The following is a 25,705-nucleotide window of genomic DNA, read 5'->3' as shown; positions in this document are numbered from 1 at the left end:
AAGGTTTTACAAACAATAATCAAACTTTATCTTCTCCCTTTTAGGTTCAATATTGGCTTAGAGTGAGTGAATGTAAGTGGGACAGGGTTTATTATCCCTCTCTTCTGCTATCTCTTCTCTTCTTTTCAGAGACTCAATGAAAATAGATGGTATCTACTCAAAGTGTAGCCCTTAGCCACACACACATACACACACACACACAAAACCTTAAAAACACTTTTCAAATAATTGCTTTGAAGAAAATAGTCATTTATTGTCAAAGCATCCAACAATACCTGGATAATCTATAAAGTTTAATAAATCTTTCCAGGGATAAAAGAAACACATAACTATTCAGACTCCATTTCACTGGCACAAAATTACACTTTGTATTAAAAGGAAATACATATTTACATAATGATGACATTCTTCACTGAAGTCCATAATCATTTCATGATACATGCACTTCCCCCTGGAAACTTAAATTGAATGGTGACCCCTTTTTCTTCATTTTATTTATTTTTGTAAGAACACAAACTGTCATTAAGAAATGCAGAAACCATCTCACCCTCCTCCTTTACTTTATATCTAAAATAAATTTTGCCCTTACATATAATTATTACATCTAAACCGTAAGTGCTTAATAATTTAAGTAGAAACGTATGACAAATGCATCAATATGTTGCAATATATGACATTTTTAAAAATGTACCTTTGTTTTTGGAAAGTGAAAATGCGTGCATTCAAAAGAAAACCCCTTGAACAACCCACCCAATCAAAAATCCACCACCCTGTCTTGTGTGTGTGTGCGCGTGTGCGTGTGTGTGTGTGTGTGTGTAATGTAGGTCGCAGGTAAACATGTAAATGAAAAGGTTGGGGGGGTGGCACGTGTATGTTTGAGTGTGTGTGTTTCTGTCTCTGGGTGCAACGTTTCAGGTCACAAGGAGGTGGTGGATGTCCTCGCGTGTTTTTCCTGCAGGTGGCTTGACTGTGAGTGTGCGCGCGTGGAAAGCTAGGGTCCTTTCCGTGTCAATTATGCGAGGTCATGTGCCTGGAGAGGTGGTGGCGCTCCCTGAAGGACTCATTGCAAATGGGGCACTTGAGTTTCTCCTCCCGCCGCCGCTTCACCAAGGGCTCCATCGCGTACTCCTTTTTGTGATGCGACCGCATGTGGTACACCAAGTCGGAGGTCATGCGGAAGGAGGCATTGCACTTGGCGCACCAGTTCTGCGCGGGCAGACACAGCGAGGTGAAGGAGGGCGGCAGCAGCGTGAGCGCAGAGGGCAGCTGCAACTGCAGGGGCCCCGCGGCCGCCGCCGCCGCCGCCGCCGCCGCCGCCGCGGAGCTCTTGGGCCAGAAGGCGGTGGCGTAGAGGAAGGGGTTCTGTTTGGGCAGGCCGCCGCCGCCGCCGCCGCTCGGCAGGGCCCCGCAACCTCCGTTCAGGTCCGCGGCCCCCTGCAGCTTCACGGCCAGAGGGTCGGTGGCGGCGGGGTAGAGTCTGGTGGGGCCCACCCCGTCGCCGGGGTGGCACGGCTCGAGCGCGCTCAGCTTCTGGCCCAGCACCAGCGGGGACAGCTGTGAGAAGGAGCGCGCCGGCTGCGAGAAGGCGCTCTTGCGCTCGTCCGAGGCGGCACCCTGGCCGCCGCCCGCGCCGCCGGAGGCCCCCGCGCCCGCGCCGCCGCCCGCGCCGTTGCCGCCCGCGCCGCCCAGCTGCGGCACCGAAGTGAAGGCGCTGCCCCGCGCCGGGCTCCCGCCCTCCAGCCGGCTAGGCAGAGGGCCCCCAGGCCGCGGGGCCAGCAGCTTGTCGGCGCCTGCCGGCGAAGCGGCCACGGGCGTGGAGGAGCCGCCGCCGCCGCCACCGCCGCCGCCGCCGCCCGCGTCCTGGTCCTCGGCGGCCGCGCCCCCGCCGTCGGTGGCCGCGTCCTCCTGCAGACCGGCCGCTCGGGCCGCCTTCTTCACCTCCACGAAGGCGCTGCGCTTCGCCTCGCCCGTCTCGGGGCTGGGCGGCGCGAAAAGGCGGCCGTTCTCTTCCAGGCTGAAGTAGCTGCCCGAGGCGCGGTACTGCTGCGGCGTGCACACCAAGTCCTCCTTGGAGGCGGGCAGGGGCCGCTCGGCGAAGCGACCCCGTGCCCCCGCCAGTCCCACGCCGCCGCCCCCCTCCGCCGCCTCCTCCGGGAATTTCCTCTTCCCCTTGCCGCCGCCCGTGGCGTTGCCGTCGGGACTCAGCTCTGCCTCCTGGTGGCCGCCGCCGCCGCTGCCGAGGCTCCGGGCCGGGGAGCAGCTGTTGCCTCCCCCCGAGTTTTCGAGCTCCCGGGCCAGGTTGTGAAAGTCCGTGGAGGGCTTGGCGCCGCCGCAGCCGCCGCCAGCCGCAGGCTGGTTACTGCCCTCGGGGGAGGGGGCGGGGTAGTGGTGGATGGGGCCGGCTTTGCCGAACTTGGGGCCGGGGCCCAAGGGCGCCTCTTGCTGCTGCTGCTGCTGGTCCTTGCCCCCGCCCCCGCCCCCGTGATCCTTGGTGCCCACGCCGCCGCCTTGCTCTTCTTGGGGGCTGGCATCAGCGCTGTGAAGTCTCTTGGGGCAGCGGAAGCGCAGATGCGCCACATAGGGGAACTCAAACTGGAAACGTTGGCTGCATTCCAGGCATGTGTAAGGGGACGACCCTGCTTAGTGAGAAAACACCACACACACACACACACACACACACACACACACACACGTGCGCGCGCGCGCACACACGCACACCACATGATTACTAAGCGTCGTCTCCAGACCAGTTTGCCATCACCCTCTTCACAAATCCACCTTCATCTCTCAGGACCTGAGCGCCTGAGAAAACAGTATCCTGTCCGACCTGATCTAACTTCCCCTCCAAATCGGGGGGGGGGGTGTGCAGTAACCAAGCCAGTGTCCCCCGGTTTATTCTCATCTATCGGTCCCAGCTGCATTGCGGACTATACCTCCGAAGTTTCCCAGCAGACGCCCTAAGGGAGGAAAGGCGCCAGTGCGCCAGAGTGAGCCCCCGCCTCCCGCCGCGTCTCCCCCCGCTAGCGAAGGGCCCCGTCGCGGGTCGCGAGCCAACCTACCATTCATTTTGCTGTGGGATCTAGAGGGGCAGAGCAAGAGTAACTCAGTCAGTTCTTTCCCATACCAAACTAGTAACTCCTCGTCTTTGGCAATCCTGCGGAGAGAGCGGTAAAACAGCTGTCCGTTTTTTATATAGGCTTCAAGGTTCTGCTCTTCTTTATCTCTGGCTGACTGGACAAGTCGCAGCCACATGAGACCTTCTGAAGAACCATTTGCCGCTGAGGTGTCTACCTACAGTTTAGAAAAAAGGAAAGAATACAAGAAGGTAGGGGGGTGGGGGGAGGGAGACCCTTGTGAGAGAATGAAGCCAGAGGAACCAGGACCGTTTCCTTTTTGTTATTCTTTTCCGAGGAATTATCTGAGATCAAGATTAACCGTGACCCAAGTTGGCACCCATCTTTGTGTTTGTAACCAGCAGGCAAGATGACTGTCTTTTGAAACACTGTGTCAATCATATAGATTAAGCTGTGGTTTTCATATACTGGTTGAATATCAAATGGGGGAATTTCTCCTTACAATTCAAATCAGTATTAACCTCTTGAGAATTCACTTCTCAATTATCCCACATTACAAAACTGTGAGGAATTTTGTTTGCTTCGGAAGTTAAAAAGCAAGCTTAGATCTTAGAAACTATTCCGTGGCATTCATTCATCTTCCTAATTTTGCCTTAAACAATTAATAGATTTTCTTTGTAAAGAAAGAATAGAAAGTGGCAGGACTTATATCTTGAAACTCAAACATATGAATTTAATGATGTTTTCTTGTCAAGCCATTAACATTTTCATTAAATACAAATTCTGGGACTAGCTAGCTTCCTAGAAAGAGTAACCTTTAGAGGAAAAGAAGGCCTCCTAGGTTGGAACACAAATGCACCCAATACTTATAATAAAAGTCCTTACAGAAAGTACTTAGTATGCAGATAGGTTCCACCCTAGTTGAAATCTCCCAAAGAGTTAAGGAAGTTGTGTTCATCACCAGGAAAGCCCAGAACTGAGGCAGTGATTTAGATATACCTGGCATTCCAAATCAAATTTTGTCATTTATTCCAGAAATCAGTTGACAATAATTTGAGTTTAATATTCCTTTTCTATTTTTTTTTTTGGTGTGTAAAATAGGATGTCTTACATTATTTTACTTTCTACATTCAGAAACTATCTCAGCTTGTCATTAGAATGATCCTTGGTCAGTTTTCAACATGGGATTACCCTCATACCCAAGGCAGCACTGGCCAAGACTTACCCGGAAGATATAGGGAACTGTTCTCTTGTCCGTGGACTTGAGAGCTATGAAAGCTATGCTGTCATACAGGGAAGTATGGCTCAGGATGCAGGGACCGAATATAGCATTCTCAGGGATGTCGCAGGTGGTGTAAACACTGGTAAAAATATCTGTCAGGCATTGCTGGACAGCCTTGGCATCTCCATCCCAGATGCCTCGCTGGATGCCTGAATCCTCCATCACTGGTGACAGATACACAGGGTAAGGAAACAACTTATATTACTCCTTATTTACTCCTTTTGCCTCTATGAATCCAGGCAGAACATTTTAACTATAGACATATTTTTCTTGAATTTGCCTGATATGTTGCATAGCATTGATTTCAAAAATAAAACCAGTGGCAGATTAAATCTGGCATATTTTGGAAAATGCCAACTGAGGAGTACTCCGCCCCCCCCCCCACCCCGCGCCTTTTAAAGATAATTGGAATCGTGGGATCTCAGAGTGGACCGCTTTTGAGAAGGACAACAGAGCTAGGAAAGACAGGTTTTTTGCATGACCTTGGGGGACAGGATTTGGGGGATAAAGGTGGGGGAACAGGAGGATTTCTTTTTTTACTAGCCTATAGACTTTTCCCGACTGAAAGGAACTTCCAACCCTTGGGAGAAAGCTCCTCTCCTCTCTTCTTATGTATTGAACTGGGTGCCCAGGAGTTGATTTTTTCTTTCTTCCAAAGAGGGGAGCAGCCTTAGTGAGCAGGCAGAGACAGCCGAGCATGGCGAATGGATTTCAAGTTGAATGTCAGGGCCACTGATTCTGTGTCAGCTAACCTTTCTCTGCAGCCTACAAGAGGGGACGTATGTCTGTTCATTACCATAATCCAACACTGTCCCTCCGAGGCTTTAATTAAAAGCAGCAAGCGGAGGTAATTATTTTTTTCTCGACATGCTTATTTATGGATGAGGGTGAATCCCAGTTACCTTGTTATACAAGGGGGTGGATTGAGTTGCATGTGCCTCATGAAGTGAGCAGGTACAGGGCAGGCCTGAAGTGTCCCCTGATTGAAATACTGCAGGTGTAGTGACTGGTGAATTCTCACTCCCCCACATATGACCCTGTTTGGGCAAGAGGGGGCAGCCCCACTTGGGTAGACCTCTGTGGGCTCTCTGACTGTTTAATCCACAGCAATTTAGAAAGTTTAATACCCTGATGGAGGGCTCTATTAAGCTATCATGAAGAGACATTTTCCTTCCTATGCCACTGGACACCCCTACAAAACTTGTCATTTAAAAAAAAAAAAACAAAGCAGGTATTCAAATTTTAAACTGGCTTTGAACTAACTGCATTGTTAGCTCTGACTGATTAAAAGATTCCCCCAAGTTGGATTTTCCCTATAACATCGCCATAGGCAGTAATTTATGAACGCTTTGTATAATTTAAGTAGCAGGAAAGAGTAGACCTAATTCTTTTCCTGAGAAGCTGTTCATTATGGAATAATATTAGTAATGTCCATTTTTATCTTAATGCCTATTAACCAATTAATCTTGCAAATGTGATTACAAGGTAGAGCTTCTTCCCCCTCCCCCCCTTTCTAGCTAACAGAGCATGAAACTTTGGTCAGCCTCTTTTTCCATTCACTCTGCTATATCCTCCAAATGTCAAGTATTAGGCTGTTTCTGCCAGACAGAAATAAGAGGAAATATCTATAAAGTAGAAACTTACTTTACTATATTACAGCATTTGTCTCTGGGTATTTTTACCCCACACAAGGTAGCTTTCTGATCTCTAATTGCAAATTTAAATACGTTGAAAAAAAAAAAACCTTCAGAATCTCTCATCTCCTTTTCAACGGAATCCTATTCTCTCCTTTTCAGTTTCCTCAATTCAGCGTTTTATGCCTCAATTTCTCTCTTCCCTTTAAAAGTCTCTTTCACACAGGCGTTTCATTGTGCCGGGAGGTCGCCCCGTCACTTCGGGCAACAGCAGGGACGCAATCATTAAAATGCAGTTCTACCTAACAATACGGTGAAAAGATCCTTGCTACGCCGCGCTAATAGGGGTTCGCGTCGCCGCGGCGGCCGCCACGAGCTGGCCACAATAACGGCTGGGCGAGAGCTTGGGTTCGCCCGCCGGCGTGCGGTCGCCTCCGCCACCCAGCCCTTCCGAGCTCTGCAGCCTGCTCTAGGCCCCAGCTCCCGTCGCCCGGGGGATCCTCCCCAGAGCCCGCGGGGATCGCCGAGAGCGCGTCGCTGCAGCCGGCCGCTCGCCCTCCCCGTAGGCAGGCATTGTCTGGCGGCCGCGCGCTCCCCAGTCGCTTGCTTCTCCCGCAAAGTGATCCCCACCCGCTCCTCCCTTTGTATAATCTTATTGCCAGTAGAGATGCCCTCAACAATTATGTTTCCCTCTCTTCTGGTGGATGACGAGACGGACGACATAAATTTCCACTCTCCCTACCAAACCTGCCTTCCTCCCCATCCCCCTCCCACATCTAAGCACAAGACTTACCAGGAATAAGGTCAGGAACGAATCGCCCAAATAAGGCCACCTGGAACCGGGAGATGCAATCGAGGGGTTTCTTTTGCCTATTGTATCAGTGCATTTCCATGTCAAGAGGTGTTGCTCTGTGGTAGGCTATGCCTAAAGAGGGGGGAGAGAGAGAGAGAGAGATGGAGAGATAGGGTGAGAGAGATGAGGAGAGAGTAAGAGGGGAGAGCGAGAGAGCGAGAGCAAGACAGCGAGAGCGCGCGGAGAGAGTTGTACAGATGGACCCGATGCAGTGACTGACTGGCACGCAGACACACACTTTTTGTTTGCTGCACATAATCTGCCCAATGACGCGTGACAGCCCACGTCCCCTCCCTTTAACTCTTTGCTGGGCTGGGCGCTCCCTTCGGCGCCGCCTGCCTCGCAGCGGTCTCTCTGGCCTGCCCGCGCCCCGCAGGTCCTGGGCACCTTCCCCAAGTGGCAAAGCCTCTCTGAGCGCGGCCCGGCCCGCCTCCTCCTAAATTAGCTTCGGCCCGCTGGGACTGTGAGGAGGGAAAAATCAGTTTCGGGGTCGGAAAGGGAAGTACCAAAAGAACTGGAGCGGGCTTTTCTCCGTTTCTCTCGACACTTGGGGAACCTCTGGCAGAGAGCTGGCCACCCAGCGCGCGCACGGAGCCCGCGCGCACTTCCCGAGTCCGAGTTCAGTAAAAGGGTGGGGGGTTGCGGATTAGCCCCTGGGGATTCCCTGGCCATTGAGCGCCCGCTGATTTGCGCAGCTAGTTCCCTGAGGGTGATAAACCGGCGCCCGCTCTCTCTTGGAGCGCTCACCCTACCAAGCCTTTCCGAGCAAGATTCAGAAAGGATGCGCTTCGGTGAGAACTTGGCTCAGTCTTCCCGGGGACCCAGAGATGGGGTGAGGAGGATGGAGCGAGGACGCCGCCAGACCACGGCAGGGGATTTACTGGGGTCATCTGGTCCCAGAACTCGAGCACCTGGGCAGGGGAAGGGTGAGGGGAGATCGGTGGGAAGAACCCCGGTTACTAGACTCAAGATGTTCCTGCCTTTCCGCTCTCTGCCTGGCGCGTTTTTCGTAGTCCCCGAGGGGGTCCCATGTTGCGGGCGGCCCGTATTCTAAGACCTCGGAGGGGGTAGTCAAAGTAAAAATTATTACCAAGATGGGCTCCGGAGAGCAATTTACATCCAGCCGGTGGTGGAAGAGCGGTTGGGGTTGCCGCGGTGGTCTCGGGAGCCTCGTTTGTGCGCTAAGCCACTTAGAGGCGCTGGCTTGCCCCTCCAGTGCCGCAGCTGATGCTAATGACTTGAGGACTTTAACAGCCTGAAAGTTGACTCCTTCAACAGGGGCCGCAACACATTTTCGCTGGGGATCTCTGGGTTCTTCTTCGCCTTTCAACTCTCAACTCCTATGGGAAGAAAGACCTTTGAGTGTATAGGCGGCTCCACTGTCTCAGCCCCACCCACAACACCGCTACTTTGAAGAGGACAATCTGTTAGCTTCAGGATAAATCGGATTGTGTCGTCGGTTGAAGTGGACCGAGCAGAACCATGACTTAAGGAGGAGACAGTCTCGTTTTTATCCAGTGTTAAAATAAGGTAAGTGGTTTGGGGGTTGGCAAAGAACAGCTTAAAAGGAAAAGGTGCTTACAGTGTTGGTTTCATCCGCTCACGACTGTGAGATCTCCCTCCGGAACCCAGTGGGGCAGCAAGGAGCGCCCGCAGTCCAAGGAGGCCAGGGAAGGATTTTGCTGAGCAGAAATAAAGATGTGGGAGTAATTTTCCACTACGTGAGTTCTCTTCTTGATCTCTCTCTCTCCTTCTCTTCTCTCTCTGCCTCCTTCCCTCCATTTTCACCTGGCCTTGGTTAGCTCCCTCCTCCCCACGTAAGTTCTAAGTTTTTCTGGTCAGACGGAGCTGCTGCCTCGGTTTAAATCGGGACTCGGCAAAAGAAGGGTTGCAAAATCCCTATAAATGAATTTCCCCTTCATTTCCAGGTTAGCTACTAAATTTTCAAAGCTTCTTAAGCTGAAAAAGCTTCTTTCACCTTAACCTATCATTTCTCTTATGCATGTGTGAACATTTTTAAACAGTTTGGCAAAGGGCAACTCTGACCAAAGCTAAATGCTGAGGACTCTCACATGTCTGTATATAAGAATCTTCTAGTGTTTTGGCCATTAGTTGTCTTATGACTGGATGCTTCATTCATACAACCCTACTCTCTCTCACACACAAGAGAGCATCCTCCCCCCACCCCGCTTGTTTAAAGAAAAGGTGAGAGAATTAGAAATGTCAAAAGAATTGCCTCAAACATCTGAAAAATAACAAGCAGGGATGAAGAATCGTGGTCACTTAAGTAAATTCAGAGAAGAAAAGGAAAAAGAAAGGGCAGGAGAGGCACAGGTGTAAACAACAGCAAGTTAAGATAAAGAATTAGCCATAAGACAGTTGTGGTCCTTCAGAAACTATAGCGTGATAAAGCGACGGTGTGTGTGTGTGTGCGCGCGCGCGCGCACGCGCTCGCAGTGCCCCTGACTCTAATTCCATTAAACTGTTGAACAGAGCAATCCTTAAAGTCTTCTTTTGCTGTTATTTAGAAAAGTTTGCCTTTCCCAGAAAAAGTCATCTGTCTATTCAAGCCACTTAAAAAAATCCTCCTACATATTGTAAATACAAAAGCATCCACTTCAGGGTGTGGGCATTTAGATAACCTTAAACTCTAAATGGAACACATTTTTTCTTTCCCCTGGCCTTTCTTTTCTTAAATATACAGGACATTTAGACTATGTCTCCTTTGAAGTTCTGAAACCTAGACTCCAGTTTGTATAAAATAAAAAAATGCTTCTGATACTTAAGTTGGGGGTGGGGGAGTTTGACCTTCCAAATCCCAAGACAGAAAATAGCTAAGATTCAATACATCAATGAAGGGAGAGATGTATGGAGAATCTGACCATCAGATATTTACTCTCAGTTTCTCTTTTCTGCCCTCTACTTAAGATTTCCCCTGCTGATTTCAGGCAGAAATCCCCAAATAAAAGAATTTCTAACATGCTATGAATCCAACCAACTCTTTGTCTTATGTATTGAATGACTGCTATAACAAAAAAACAAATATGGGTAAGATTAAGCCTGACATTCCTACTTTGAGGGTTTTCGAGTATTTTAAGTGATGCACATTTTGCTTGGTAATATAAATGGTCTTAATGACAATTATTAATAGGATGTAAAGAAGAACCTACTAAAATTACTTTTATTTCCCTAGAAATTTATGGGATAAAATGGTGCATAAACTACTTTGAAATCACTCTGCATTATTACTTACTGGAATTCGCTGATACTAAATGAAGGATTGAGGCATTTATTCAGTTTCAACCAGTACTATAAAAATGCATCTCAGTCAATAGTTGTGTCTAATTCACATGGAACAATGGGTTTATATTTGGAGGACTTTTCCATGGGATTTTATTTCCAATTAAATGATTAGAGAGGTAACAATGAAGAGTGAAGGTACGTTCACCTTGCTCCCTTTAGCGAGGCTTTGTGCAGTTATGGTGAAAAATACACATGTAGACAACTGCAGTATTGTTTTGGAAGAGAAGGCTGGAGAGAGGTTGATGAATGATTCCCGAGGTGGTGCCTTTTATGAACTAAGTGAGAGGGTGGAGAAAGGGGAAGAAAGGAAATCTGATTCCTAGTGAGTATTAGGATGGAAATGTCCTTTTTCCTCCCAGGATAGAGAAGTGGGGCCCAAAATACTTCAGCTTCTGTGATAGGAGGCTGGTGAAGTCTCTAAGAATAACTCACTTAGAAGAATTATTACCCTTTAAGAATGAAAACGCATTGTTTCTCTTTCTCTCTTCCTTTCCAGGTCCTGGTTCATCCCCCTCTAATCCTACCTCCAAAGCACCCACCAGCAAAGCCTCAGTTGTCCAATTAAAAAAAAAATCAATTCATGGTGAAAGGGAGAATACACTGGAAGACAAGAGGATGGCCAATGAAACCGTGTGTGGAAACTTTTTCCTAAGCTTATCAATGTCACATAGGGAGGTCTCAGGACAGGGCTGCGAGGGCTGGGGGAGATAAAGAATGGAACTTCACAGTGGGGTATTGCATTGCACAGCCTCACCTTGGACTTGGAAACTGTCTAAGGGATAACTTAGAGACAAGAAGAGGCAGACTTGCTGAGCTGGAAAAAGTTTACAGGGATTGGGGGGCACTTTGTTTTTTATAAGTGTACATGGTAATCTCAGTTTGGGTCTATTCCTTGTGTAAGTATTACAGTTGGTTCATCAGGTGATAAATGAAGGTTTCCCAGGTTGGTCCTGGCATAGCCAGACCCTCAAAGGATGGATAATTTTGTAGCCTGGGAGAAGGGACTCCAGTCTCCCAAGTTCAGGGATCATTACTCCTGACTCACACTGTTCTTGTTTCAGCTTTTCCTGTTTCTCAATAAATGGTAGCTGTTTTTAATGCTGCTTCTATACTACAACTATTGTCATTATGATTATAACCTACCTTTCTCAAGTTTATAACCTTCTCTGTGAGGGATCTCAAGTTCCACTCACCCTTCTCTTGGGAGTTCAGCTGTGAGCTGGATAATCTTTGAGGACTTTGTGTAATTCATTTCCTCTCCTGGATATGAGTTGTAGTTAACTGGCTTAATGGTTTTTGAGTATGACTTCTAGCAGGGCTAGCAAACTGAAGTGATATTGAAGACAACTACCACAAGTATGAAATCAACACCTCATGCTCACCTGTGTGACTGTGACTTGTGGACCAGATCCAATATTCAGCATCCTGACCCCTTAGATTCTCCCAGCTTTGATACCACTCTCCATACAATATCTAGAGAGCTGGCGGGGAATATCGTGGTTTTGTCAAATCTGTGGGTTATGATGTCCTTCCCAGACTCAGACACCACAGCCCTTGAATAGGTCTCAGCAGGAGGAGTAAGGTGGACAGAAGGAAATGTAAGCAGGGCCACAGTCAGCCACTCAGAACTTCCTCACCCCCTGGGCCAGGCTTTCCAGGCAAACTGAGGATGGAGGGCTGTCCAGTAGTCTCAAATGGGAGAGAGCATCAGATTTAGAAAGACTGTGTCTAGGCCTTGGGAATGTCACTAAGTTGAGAGGTTCACAACCAGGAGAAGGGACATTATCCCAATAGTACTTGAGTTCCACCTCTTTTTCTCTCTGTTTTAGGCTGTGTATAATTCCTGAGTTAAAAAGACAGGTGCTGATTGACATACATTGGATTCATAATAGGGAGATTACATAGCATCTGATCCCAGCTAGTTCTCTGAGATATGGACTTTGATTTTAAATTGGGCTGCTGGGGGATGAGCAGCATAACGCATTCCTCTCCTGGGAAGGGGGGGTCTAGGCAGAATGCACACATGCCCAGGACTTTCTAGCTTGGAATCTGTCCATGGCATTTGTTCCTGAAGGATTTACCTGATTTTCTCTAAGGAAAAGGGAGACAAAAAAGAAAAAAAAAACATGAAAAGGATTTGGGGAATAGATATCAATCAGTAACCACAACAGCAGCGATTCATATTGCTTTGTTAGAGCCTTGAAAATATAGTTTGATTTCTTCACAAATTATGCTCTCATACCTAAACTGCTCCCTTGGTCATATCACATATTGGACTCTTTGAGTGAAAACCATCTTTCATGATTTCAATTCAAATGAACTGCAGGTGTTTCACGATTTAATCCAGGCATATTAATTCAGCATCGATGAGGGAATGTCTCCCCAAGCATCATATGGAAAGCCTATAGCTTTTAGTAGATTTTCATAAGCACTTAAAAACTACCAATGTAAGTCTTTCTTCAATTATAATAGTTGAAAAAGTGGTCTCTCAGGGAATTCAAAGATCAACTTGTCACAAACAACAGTAACTGCATGACAACTATAAACAGTACTACTGTATATACATTACAAAATGTCAGAAATAACAGGTAAGGAGATTGAAAGTTACACTTGTTCTCTTGAACTTGCTGACTGAAAAACCAGTTCCCAGATTGACTTGATAGTCTTCTGGTAATTTAATATAAAGGTAACAAAGATATAATTCATAATCTCCTCTAAAATTCTGAGGAAAATTCATATTTTAAAAAATAAATATCCAGAAGTATCAAACAAATTATTCACAAAGTCCCAAGAAAAATAAACATATTGAATATGACCTGGATGTTGAGATTTCCTGAAGGCCTAAAATTCAGTTTAGGTCTGAACAATTTTTATACCTAATCAGATATGGTCCTTTTGTGTGTGTGTGTGTGTGTGTGTGTGTGTGTGTGTGTGTTTACACAGGTTGGGAGTGAATACTGTTGAGGGTAGCAATTTAAAAAAACTTTCAGGACTGTCATTTTTCTTGGTTCCATGTTCACTGTGCTCCCTGTTGCATGTTTTCATGTAGGATGGTTTTGAGAAAATAGCCTGTGTGAAGTCCTATAGAAGAGCAATTGTTCCTGGAGGAGCAAAGCTGAATAGAGTTCTAAAGAATATATTTCCCACAGGATCTGAGTATCTACTACCTTCTATGTGTGATCAGATGCCTCATAGCATAATCTACATTCTAGACTCAGTTTACCTGGGTCCCTAGGAAGTTAATGTTTCCAGACAAGTGGGAATCATCTGAATGTGTGAAAATATCTTGAGGAAGTCAATGTACTGAGAGTGTAGCTGTTTCCATTCTTATGTCTGCTATAGGCAGATAGTTTCTGATGTCTGGAGTCCCTGGTGTTGATGTCTCAGTAAAGAGCTCAGCGACAGAGCTAAGAGTGCAGAGAAGGCCAAATGACAGAGATGGGCTTCATTGTGGGGCTAACGAGGTCTCCCTGAGACTTAGGAGGTCACTACCCCCACAGTACCGGGAAGGGCAGGTACAGCTCCCACTACGTTTGGGATGAGTCACCAAAGAGTATAGAGCCCCAACACTGGATGGGACCTGGGAAGAACGAGACTTGCCACCTTCACTGGGGGTGTCTCTTTTAGAAGCAGTCAGCGCAAACTCTGAACGTGGGGGCCAGAAGAGACCACGCGGTGTGCTAGGTGTGCTCCCCATACGCCCTGGACTAAGCAGGGAGGAAGCACCACGTTTTCCACGTTCTCCAGCCTCCTGCCGCCTCCCTGGAATTATTGCCAACTCTTGTCTCCTGCTAGGCGCCGCGGGCAGAAAGGCGTCCTGAAGTCTGGGCTTGAGGGAGAAGCAGTGCTCTTTTTACCACTGCCACCACCCTCTTCGCCACCCCCTTCACAGTCCTCCTGCAGTAGGTCTCCTCCGCCGCCTTTTCAGAGTCATGGGCTTATGTTCTCACCTCTTACGGGCTGGGTTGCCAGTGACCTCGCCCAGCCTTGGTTTTCCTCCTCAGCAAACTAAGGCTGGAAAGGGCTGCCTCCCGGGTCGGGTCGCGGTGAGGACTGAGAACGAGGGTGAACGCGTTTTGGAAAGCCAATTCCTGAGCAGATGGTAAGGGATTACTTCCGAGAGCCGGGGTTAGTTTCATTGCAGCCTTGAACATCCCAGAGAGGTCTCAGTGCCTCTATTAAGGAGCCTTCTTCTGACTCAGATGTCTGGAGAACTGACCGAAGAAGGACCTACAACTCAGGTTCAGGCCCCACCTCCACCAGGGGCACGAAACTCCCCGGGTTTGAATCCTAACCCCTGACTTTGGGCAGGTAATTTAACCGGTCTGTGCTTCAGGCCTTCATCTGAGAACCGGGAGTGGTAAAGGAAATTCTCCCCGTAAAGTTATTGTGAGGGGTGAGGTGATATTTAGCGAGTGCAGAGAACAATGCCTGGTACATAGTAAACAGCTCTTTCAGTGCTGGCTATGGCTACTGTTAGTGACATTGCCTTCGCTTCCTTTTTAGAAAATTTGGGAATTGTATTGTGCACCCGCATTCGAAGCCACTCAGTGAAGGCTAAAGGATTTCTCGAAGTTTCTAGGGAAACCAGAAGGAGGTACTGGATGATAAAGGAGGCAGGAGCAATCTGTTCAGGTGTTCAGGGATCCCTTCTACTGCCAAAGGAAGGGCCCGAATGTTCCAAGCACAGGCGGCAATCCCCGCTCCCTCCTCCCCTCTGTATTTCGGAAGAGGTAGTTCTGTGCCGGGAGGCCTATTAGACTTCTATCCCTCTTCCGCCAGGGAGTCCTTCCGTTAGAACTGATAGCGGCGCCACGTTGGAAACGCCGGTTAGTCAGGGCAGCAAGGGCTGGGTTGTGCGACCCCATACGTAGGACAAGGAGCATGTGAATGCCTCGCTGGTTAATTCAAGGGCTGTGGCCAGAAAGCCAAAGTCTGGGGGGGCCAGGGAAACCTGGGGAACCAGGCCGCCGGCCCTGACCAGGGCTCAGGGCCTCCGAGCCGCGCTGCCCCTCCTCTCCCTCGAAGGGCGGCGGCTCCGCAGCAGGAGGCCCCGGGTTCGAGTGGGAAGCTCCGGCCCTCCCCTACACACTCGGCGGGAAGGTGCCCTGCTGCCCTGGGACTTCGAGCAGCGCGTGTTCCCACTCCGACTATCTCCTGGCCCCGCCCCCGACGCCCGCACGCGGGCTGCGCGCGGAGCATTGTGGGCCGCACGGCCGACGGAGCCCGTCTCCGGGCCAGGGCTGCGGGGCTGAGCTTCCTACCCGGGCCGCACGCGGCTTTTGGCGCAGCCGCAGCCCGGAGCGGGCGCTTTGTGTTCGCCGCACGCCTACGGCCTCAAGCTCTGCGAAATCTCCCGCCCAGGCAAGTTCCCGGCCTCAGAGGTCAGCTGTGGCCTCCTTATTGCTCTTTCTTGTGAAGGATCCGAGAGGCAGTAGTTAAGAGCCCGGAATTTGGGATCCTAAACACTTATGTTTGAACCCCAGATCTGCAATCTACTAGCTGTGTGTCTTTGAGCAAATCACCCAACCTCTCTGAACTTTAGTTTCTTCACTTGTAAAATAGCAAAAACAACATTTATCTCATAGGGTGGCTATGGATATTGCAAGAGCAAGCCTGGGTTCAGATCCCAGCTGGACTACTTGCTTGGGTTAGTTAGCCTCTCTGTGCTTCTGTTTTCTGTGAAGAAAGGGGATCTGTGAACTAGAGAGAATAGTGTTTGGCTCAGAGGGTCATAATTAAATGCGATAAGCCTGGCAGAGCATTCAGCCTAGCACACAGTAAGAGCCCAAAAAGTTAATTATTTAAGGTATCTCAGTGCCTGCCACTTTGAAATCTAGGTAAATGTAATTTATAAGTCCTGGTTTTTCTGCTCCACTTTTTCTCCTCTTCAGAGAGAAACAATGCACAAGGGTGTGCGTGGCTATGTGGGGTGATAGTGCCTGCAGAATTGGGAAGAACTAGCTTGTGGCAGAAAGTTAGAGGACACTTCCCGAAGCTGCATGCCTTTCCTTCTATCTAGCCTTTCCTCTTCAGTTTCTAGGGACAAGGTAAAAGAATAGGAAAGGCAGGGAAAAGGAGCTTAGAACATGAAAGATTCTGAACAAATGTTTCTTTACTAGAAAATGTCATTTCAATATTAAGGAGACAAGGAGTCTGTCTGATGTGGAATAGGGGACCTAGGATTGGAATTGGCTTCCATGTCTCTGTGCCTGGCTGCCAGTACCTGGCTCCCAATGTTGGGAGTATTTCGGTGTCTTTAGTCATGGCCCCTGGGAGGGGAAGATCTAAGGGAAGAGATGGAAGAGAGGGTGGCATTGCTCTAGGGAACAGGTTTTGGGAATAGGAGGAGAAAGGGGGTGCAGCCCTCTGCATATGGAGAAGGGATACATTCCTGCAACAGATGTAGGGCATATCTGACTCAAGAGAAGTAAAACTTAGGTGAGGGGAAGAAAAGAGAAAACATGCAAGGATCAATTATCTTGGGGTGAATTGGACCTTCAGTGGAGTGTTGGAATCTGTATATTCTCCAAAGCTTGAAAATTCAATTAGGAGTCCAAAAACTGACAGTCACAGACATCCCTTAATCATCCTTGCAGCTCAGACCCTTTCAGAGTAGAGGAGCATACCCGCATCACCATATGCCTCATCAGGGCCCCACTCCTTCAATACCAGTGACCTTCTCTGATTTTTCGGATGGGAGCATTTACATCCCTTTTTGTTCTCTATAGATAATAGGATAATGGAGGATGATGTTTTACCCAGCAACTAACAGGACATCCGGGAAAACATGGCCCCAGACAGCATTCAAGACCGTACCCTTCTGCTTTTTCCCTGAGGGCAGAGAATGCTGATGCAGCAATGGTCACCTAAGGTATTCCATAAACTTCTGGCTCTTAGTCTGCTCTCCTCTCAGACTCTGACTAAAAAGTGCTGTTAGCAGAAAAGAGAATAAAATAAAACTAATACCTCGGTGTTTCCATCCCCCCCCCCCACCAGCAAAAGAGACAACTGGTGAGAAGGAGCCACAACTTGGAAAAGATTTATTTTTCCTGGCCATAAATCTCACCCCCTTGTTCCTCTGCCCAGCGAAGCATGATAAAGTCCTTTTCCATAAAGTATTCAGTATTAGAGCCACAAAGCTCCCCCAATCAGTAGCCATCTGCTTCTACCATAACTGCTGCTCCCGAAGCAGGGAAAGCAGCAGCAGAGAAAGGGCACCACTGTTAGGCTGCTGGACAAATGAGGAGACTGAATAGCTTTGGTTTTCCTTGTGTATCTGTATCTATAGAGACAGGAGAAGAAAGGCCGCATTATATTGATACAACAATTGTAAAACAAAACACGGAAGAGGCATCTAAAGGGCAGTATCGCATGCATCAGGGGTCCCCAGATAAAAGGGGAGCTAACAGATTTATAGAAACCTTTAATTGGTTTTCAATTGAAAGCTAAAGAGGCTGGAGCGAAGCTGTGAAGAGTGGCAAAGTGCCCTCCTTCAGCCGTCTGGGAGGCATGATCGATTTCATGGAGGGAGAAAAACAATACGGAACCATCCTGCACCTCTGCCGAGAGCAGAGAGCGACTCCGTGTTACAAAATTTCTCCTTGGCCAGGGAGTTATGATATGATCATAATAACAGAGTCTCTCAATCTCTCTTTTTCTTTCTCCCCCCTCCCTTCCTTCTCCCCTTCCTCTCACTCTCCCTCAGACTAGTAGGCAAGTGGAGAGGGAAGGAAAGGATGCAAAAGTAAATCTAACTCTCCATCCCCGGAAGAAATAGACCCCAGCCTAAAAACACCCGGCTTTAAATCTGTTCATCTGCCAGGAGGGAGGCCTCTTTGACAGAAATAGGAGTCCCATCCTCCCCACCCAGATCCTTTCCTCTCTTTTTTTCTAGACTCAAACAGGAAAAGCTAAAAATCACCAGAGACTCTACACTTAGTACAGTGAGAAGTCTTTGCTTGCGCCCACTGGGGTTATTTCAGAGCAGACACTCCACTCAGCGCGCACCCAGCGCCTTTTCTCAACCCCTTCCTGCGCAGCCGGCGGCGGCCCCCAGGCTTGATTGGCAGTGCCCACCCACAGCGCCCCGTCTGTCTGTCTGTATATCAGTCCCTAACGCTAATTTATAGGCCCGACCCTCCATTGTCTTTATCGATTTCCTATTTAATCACAGATAAAAGGCAATGGTGCAAATTACGATTATGAAAGACTAGAAGATGGTTTTGAACAAAATGGGAGAAGGGAAATATGATTAATTGAACATGATAGTGAAATCTCAAATGTGAGGAACAGGCCTCAGGGGGGGGCAAGTGCTGAGTGCCGTGGGTGGGCCCCTCTGCTTCTCCTAGCGCCTTCATAGGGAGGCATCCCCCCAGATGAGATCACTTGGGTCCCAAGCCTGCAGAGGAGAGAGAACTGGGTTTCCTCTCAGGCTCCCAACCTCGCTAGGTGCCTGCCACCCAGCTCACTCTCCCTTGCCCCTCTCACCCCCCCCCACTCTGCTGCAGCCCCTGCAGAATTTCAGGACCCCTGGCCAGGGATTCCATTCCCCAACAGGTGCACCTTTTGGCTGAAGTGCACCCCATTATTGCATTAATGCACCACAAGTCTCTCACAGTTTTCCTGTCTTTGAACATTCCTCTAGTGAGTCTAACTCTTCGTGAAATTGCAGGAAAACAAGTCTAGTAGGTCAGAGATTGTATTTGTTCGTGTAAGGGATTAATAAAGCCCCTTTCTGATGCTGCTTTCCAGAATTACATTCGGGATTAAAAAGCAGACACGGCACGGGCACACATTTTGCATTCACTGGTAGTTGTGATTAATGTTTCTGAGGGGATTTGTGCTGGGAGCTTACGGGAACGTGCTCTCGGGGGTCTAATGCCCAAGGGCTGCGGCGCAGCGGTGAACAGAGGGTCTGTGGGCACGCGCCAGAACACGGGGGATTAAAGAGGACCTCAGATGGGCGCCGATGCCAGGCGCGGTGGCCTTTTAGTGCTTCCCTCGCGCCCCCTTCCCCCGCACCCAGGAGAACTGCTTTGGAGGAGAAAGCAGTGAGAACTGTCCCGAGAGACAGACTTTTGGTTTTTAGGATGTGTGTAAGGGGAAGATGCCCCTGAGTGGTCCGACTTTTGGGTGGAAGAAAGAGGCTTAGTACCTAAGGCTCTGAGCTTAATACATGCATCCTCCAAGAGGAATCAATTCCGAACTACCTGTTCAGGGGAAGCGCTGCTCCCGAACGCGTCACTCACCGGCAAATAAAGAGTCGCCGGCCCCTGGCCCGTAAGAGAGTGAGCACAACCCCGCGAGCCGCCAGTCTCAGGGCTGCTTACTCGGCACTCAGAGAAGCATCTGTGGAGAGGAGCCGGAGCCTAGGCCTGAGATCCATTCCCCTTCCATCATCCCCCGGTGGGCAGACAAACCCTGAGCCAGTGAAGGGATGAGGGAAGGAGAGGCAAGTTCCAGAATGATAGGAGGGAGGCGGAGGGTAGGAAGGGAACCTGGCAAGCAAGAAAAAAAGGGAAGCAAATAGGAAATGAGAGAGAGGGGTAGGAAGAAGAGAGGAGAAATGGGGAAGGAAGTGGTCACAGCTGGTGGGCATTACCGTTCTCTAGCAGAAGGGGGCACCCTTCCGGCCAAAGCAGCCTCCCACTGGGCTGCGGGCGGGATCCCCTGCAAAGCCCGCCCTACAGCCCCGGCTCGGGGGAGCTGGGCGCCCCCTCCTGGCGGCTGCGCAGCCGCTCCCCGCGCTCCCGCGGGTGCTCCGGCCCAGCTACTGCTCGGCCTGCAGCGCGGGGTACTGGAAGGTGGTGAGGGAAGGAAGGTCAGGGGACAGTGAGGGGGTGTGAGGGCGCTATGAAACTGGTCAGGCTCTCCCTTCTTTCCCTGCACCCTCCGACTCGGCTTCCTCACCTGGGGCCTGCAGGGCTCCTTCCCCGTGCGCACAGCTCCTGCGTGCCCCTCGGCTGCCGGGCTCCTGCCCCTATCAGAGCCGGTGGACGAGCCTGCCCTCTTCGCAGAGCGGTCCGTCCCGGTCTCTGCCGCAGCAGCTGGGAGGGAGGGAGGGAGCGACCGCCGGCTGCTGCTGGGCGGTGTCTGGGGGCCTCGAGCCCAACGCGAGGAGCCGCCATCTGGAGCCTCGGCAGCGGGCGGGGTGCGGATGCAAGGGAAGGGGCCTGGCGGCTCAGCCCAAAGGGGGCAAAGGACCGGGGTCTGCGGCGCGGGAGCGGCCCGAGTGCTTGAGTGTGTGTGAGAGTGGGTGAGGGGGTTTGGCCCTTGGGGAGAAGCAGAAGGCTGCCCTTGTCAAGCCCCCTGAATTTCGGGGCTGTTCCGATTGGCAGGTCTAGTGAAAGAGCAGGGGACCCACTAGGCAATTCTTTCGTTTCTACAGGGATGGGTGTGGAGAGCTGGGCAGCGTGGGGGTGGGGGGTCCCAAACACTCCGAGTGCTCACACCCGCTAACTGTCAGAAGTGGTTTTCTCATTTCCCTTTCCTCCCACTTTGTCCATCCCACTTCAGGAAACATTCCTCTCCAACGGCATGGATTTTTGGACACCTACACACTAAGACAACTACTCAGCCAGAACGTGGGACAGGCACTGACAGGATATACACACTAGTTTCCAGGGGACGGTGGGGATAAACACACTAGTTTGCAGGGGACTGTGGAAGAGGAAGGGGGTGGGGTGAAGAAAGCTCTTGCACATTTAGCATAGGGAAGGAGAGATTGGGGGGAGGGGTAGGAAGTATGGTTTCTCCCCCCGCCTTTTCATTTCAGATCCTGCCAGTGTTTTTATATCTTTAACTTAAAAAAATAACATTCCCTTTTCCTGAGTTTGAATAGGAGAGGGGAGCAAACTCAAGGAAGGAAAAAGGTGCGAGAATATGGGAGAGAGCCAAGGGATCTATCTGTTCAGGGAGCTCAAACTCCCCAGAGATGCCCTCAGCTGTAGGTTTTAGCCTACTGTAAGGGGAGTTGATTGGGTGTATGGGTGGTGGCGGGAGATCTGAAGTAAAAGTAACGACAGACCCACTTACACCCCAAGGCATTAAAATATACTCCCCTCCCCCAGCTGTCTCCTGTCCGGCAGAATGGCATTATGTAAAAGATCTGGCATGTCACCCAGTGGCACATCTGGTAGGTGTAGATGGCATTCATTAGCACAGGGCTTCTACTCTGCAGCATGCCAAAGCCCTGACAGAGATACCCGCTGCCAATCATTCATTCGCTGCCAATCCCTGAGTGCGTCCGGGCGGGATGGCTCCCTTCCACCCTGGCACCAGGACTGGAGGAAACAATGTGTTGCGATATGAAGAGATGAAAGCAGAGCTGAGGATGCAAGGCACCCAACAGATGTATCCCGTGAGGAGATAACGGTGCAAAGAGTCATTTAGCAAGAAAGCATATGCAGGATCTCAGGAGGGAGGCTTGGGCAGGGGTCTGCCTGCCTAGGACTGAGCTGAGGGAGGGGCAGGGGAACCCCTTTGGAAACCTCAAAGTTTGTTCTCTAAATACAAAGACCAACCCCCAACCCTAACTGTAAGACCTCCTCCACATCCCGTGTGTACCTCTGTTTATCTAACTAGCTCTGAAAAGATGAATTGTGGTCCTCCTGAAGTCTTTTGATTACCAATATAAAGAGAAGTTTAAAAAACTTGCTGATTTTAATGTTGCACCTTTCTCTATGCCTTGTTATTTGAGAAGGGAGGGAAGCTGTCAGGCTCTCTCCTGAATTTTAAAAGATAAAGTGTGTTGGGACCAAAGTGTTTCATACATTAGCAACATGAATGGAGAAAAAAAGCTAAAGGTCTTAATTCCTAGCCTTTCAAAAGGGATAAATATGAACAAAAGAAAGCAAAGGGTATTATTAAAATGGCAAAAGATGGATAAACATAAAATCTAGGATAAAGCTTGCCTCTGAAGTTGTCCTTTTTCTTAGGCTGGGTGGCGATTACCTAGCTGGTCAGTGTATTGTTTTTCTTTATGCCATGCATATATTTTATAAATATTCTTTTCATCCATCTAATATTTAATAAAGCAACAACAAAACTCAGAGGCTTGAGAGTTTGCAGAATGAAGTTTTTAAGCTAAGTCTAACAGCTCTTTATTGAATATGTACTTGTATATAATGTATAAAATGATAATACTCTTTTTAGTATAAGTATATACTATGAAATATTTGGGGCATTCTTATACTCGTTCATGGTCACAAGATGACTGCTATAATTCCACACATCACACCATTATTCTAAGCACGAAACAGGGGATGGGGGCGAAGAAAAATAGTTCTTTCCTTTTATCAGTAAAGGGAAAACTTTCATTTTTCATTAGCCAGACATGGGTCACCTGACCACAGATACCTACCAAGGATTCCGGGGGAACTAGCCTTTAAAGTGGAAAAAGATAGGGATAAGGGATCTAGGAATGCTTATTGAGTTGTAGCCCTGGGTGTCTGCCAAAAAATTGAAGACAAAGAAGACTTAAGTTTAGCACCAGGCAAAAGCAGATTCTCAAATTTTATCATTGTTTTAAATAAGAGTCTTTTGTTCTCACTATAGTCATTAAAACTTATCAGTTAGGGATACTGTACTTGAGTTTAGCAATTTCTTTGTGAATTTCATCAAATTCTATTTCAGAATAAGGGCTCAAGGGCGCCTGGGTGGCTCAGATGGTTAAGCATCTGCCTTCAGCTCAGGTCATGATCCCAGGGTCCTGGGATCGAGTCCCGCATCGGGCTCCCTGCCCCTTGGGAGCCTGCTTCTCCCTCTGCTTCTCTCTCTCTCTCTCTCCCTCTGTCTCTCATGAATAAATAAGTAAAATCTTTAAAAAAAAGAAGAAGGGCTCAAGCTTAACATAGTCATAAAAGAGGTGACATAAAATCTGATATTTAAATAAAGTCTTGGGAAAAAATATAAATAGAATTTGTTTACAACTTTTTATTTATTTATTTATTTATTTAAAGATTTATTTAGGGCACCTGGGTGGCTCAGTCGGTTAAGCATCTGCCTTCGGCTCAGGTCATAATCCCGGAGTCCCTGGATCAAGTCCTGCATGGGGCTCCCGGCTTAGTGGGGAGTCTTCTTCTCCCGCTGACCCTCCTCTCTCTCATTTTTTTCCCTCTCTCTCTCAAATAAATAAATAAAATATTTTTAAAAATTAAAAAAAAATAAAGATTTATTTACTGGGACCCCTGGGTCGCCTGGGTGGCTCAGTCAGTTAAGCATCTGCCTTTGGCTCAGGTCATGATCCCAAAGTCTTGGGATCAAGTCCTTCATTGGGCTCCTTGCTCAGTGGGGAGCCTGCCTCTCCCTCTGCCTGCCACTCCGCCTGCTTGTGCGTGCTCTCTCTTGGACAAATAAATAAATAGAATATTTTTAAAAATAAAGATTTATTTACTTATTTGAGAGAGAGAGAGAGTGTGGCATGGCGGGGGCAGGGCAGTCAGGGGCTGAGGGAGAGGGAGGGAGAAACTCAAGCGGATTTTGCACTGAGCACGGAGCCTAATGAGGTGCCCTGTCTCATGACACTGAGATCAGACCCCAGCAGAAACCAAGAGTCAGAGGCTTTAACAGACTGCACCACCCAGGTGCCCCTGTTTACCAATTTAAATAAATAAGGAAAATGGCTTTTGTTAGGACTAGAGTTTTAATCCCAACTGGTTTACTAGATGTGTGACTTTGGGCATTTTACTTGTCTGAATCATGTGTTCTTACCTGTAAATGTGTAATAATGTTAGTGTAGTCTTGCAGGGTTATGATGAGGCTTAGAAATAATGCCACACATAGATTTTAAAATGTAGTAATTATTAGGGACCCAGAAGGAAACAGAATTCAGTCCAAATGAAGAGACTATTTTCAAGGATATGGGCATGGTAATGGGAATAAATGAGATGATGAAGCACATAGAAACAGTAAGAAGCTCTTAGGAGAGCAATTAGTGTTTCTGGAGCTAAGTAAGAACTGGAACCTTGAAGGAGGGGCCCAGTGAGAATCATAGAGATATAGCTAATGCCAGAGAGGCTGTGGTATAGAAAGGAGGAGGCAGGGAAGAATGCCAATCTCTTTCTTCTCAAACTTTCCAGTTTCATGTTGATATCTAACATCGGCCAAACCCAACTGGAAACTAGGTGGTAAGGTGTTGGAACATGATGATGAATCTGCATGGGTCAGCTTCTGAGGACATAGAGCTAGGCATAGAAGGATGGAGGATGGATCTCAAGGAGACAAATGGAGAATAACTAGCATACAACTATTACTATTCATAAATAAGATTCTCCAAGAACCCTCTCTGCAAACATCTTTTCAATTCACAATTCCAACTGAAAGTAAAATCTTAGCAGGCTTTGGGGCGCCTGGGTGGCTCAGTTGGTTAAGCGCCTGCCTTCGGCTCAGGTCATGATCCCAGAAGCCCTGTGTTGGGCTCCCTGCTCACAGATGGAGTCTCTTTCTCCCTCTGCCTCCTCCCGACTGCTTATGCCCTGTCTCTCTCTCAAATAAATAAAGTCTTTAAAAAAACCCCAAAACAAAAAACTTAGCAGGCTTTGTAAACCTAAGCCTCCAAGTTTTGAAGAATCATCTCTCAGAGCTCTTTGGCTGAAAGGTCCTGACTAACACTCATGAGAGATTTCCAGAGGTCTTGGCAGTCTTTGTAAGCCAAGACCTGGAAGAATTTGAGAGTACGCCCTCTTAACTTCCTTTGGGCATCCCCAGGTCTTTCATCATTTTGTGGCTTCCTGTGTCAGGATCAGTCTTGCTAGGCCTGGTTAGTCACTTGCTGACTGTTATTTTCAAGGAAGCCACCCAGGCTTCAGCAAAAGGTGACTACCTCATAACAAATCAACCCCACAGCAACAGGAAGTCCTACTAATGTCTACTCTTGAGTTCAGAGTCTGTGTGGACTTCAAACTGAAGTAACTTCTCCTCTTTCTAAATTTGCCGTCCCAATCCTTTCCTCACAAACCTGAACTACCCCACAGATAAAATGATGAACGAGGACAGTGGTGGAGAAGCATGCTTCTTCCCTCGTTTCAGATAAGTATTGTAACTAGTATCAGAGTCTTGCGTGTTCACTCTAGATGCTAACAAACAAAAGCCTCATTTCTGAATTTCTAGAAACGAAGAGTTTGAGAAGTTGAGAGTACTGATATAAAATTAGCAGCCACTATTTTAATGGAGAGAAGCAAATTAACTCTAGGAAAATTAGTAAGAAGCAAGGATGAATACTTTCAGAAGTCCTGTATACAACTAAACAATACAGCTAACTGAAACAGATCAACTTCTGGCATGATAGCATGGGCGGTGCTGCTGAACCATCCCCCATGAAACTAGTGAGAATTATATATATACAAAAATGGTCATTTAGGGGCACCTGGGTGGCTCCGTGGGTTAAGCATCTGCCTTCGGCTCAGGTCATGATCTCAGGGTTCTGGGATTGAATCCCACATCAGGCTCCCTGCTCAGCGGGGAGTCTACTTCTCCCTCTGCCTGCCGCTCCCCTTGCTTGTGCGCTCTCTGACAAATAAATAAATAGAATCTTTTTTTTTTTTTTAAAGGTCATTTA

General features: G+C 48.4%; 1 protein-coding gene across 4 annotated transcripts; it reads right to left on the bottom strand.

Annotated features, from left to right (window-relative positions):
• Positions 1-237: 237 nt before the first annotated feature.
• On the bottom strand, positions 238-20,285 carry PRDM8 (PR/SET domain 8). 4 transcript variants are annotated; one of them, XM_073891823.1, is made up of 6 exons: positions 20,059-20,285; positions 7,934-8,183; positions 6,784-6,915; positions 4,300-4,520; positions 3,060-3,291; positions 238-2,639 (listed from the first exon to the last, which is right to left on the bottom strand). In XM_073891823.1, exons 4-6 carry the CDS (start codon positions 4,516-4,518, stop codon positions 1,009-1,011), a joined length of 2,082 nt encoding a protein of 693 aa, XP_073747924.1. In that variant the 5' UTR covers positions 4,519-4,520; positions 6,784-6,915; positions 7,934-8,183; positions 20,059-20,285; the 3' UTR covers positions 238-1,008. The 4 variants fall into 4 exon arrangements, with proteins under 4 accessions (XP_073747924.1, XP_073747923.1, XP_073747925.1 ...); XM_073891822.1 differs by lacking the exon at positions 20,059-20,285 and adding an exon at positions 19,398-19,739; XM_073891824.1 differs by lacking the exon at positions 20,059-20,285 and adding an exon at positions 14,097-15,179.
• Positions 20,286-25,705: the final 5,420 nt, after the last annotated feature.

The sequence above is a fragment of the Callorhinus ursinus genome, unplaced genomic scaffold, assembly GCF_003265705.2.
Source record: "Callorhinus ursinus isolate GAN/ISIS: 27379988/994484 unplaced genomic scaffold, GSC_fseal_2.0 scaffold4, whole genome shotgun sequence".
NCBI lineage: Eukaryota > Metazoa > Chordata > Mammalia > Carnivora > Otariidae > Callorhinus > Callorhinus ursinus.
This window is presented reverse-complemented; position numbering and strand designations above follow the sequence as displayed.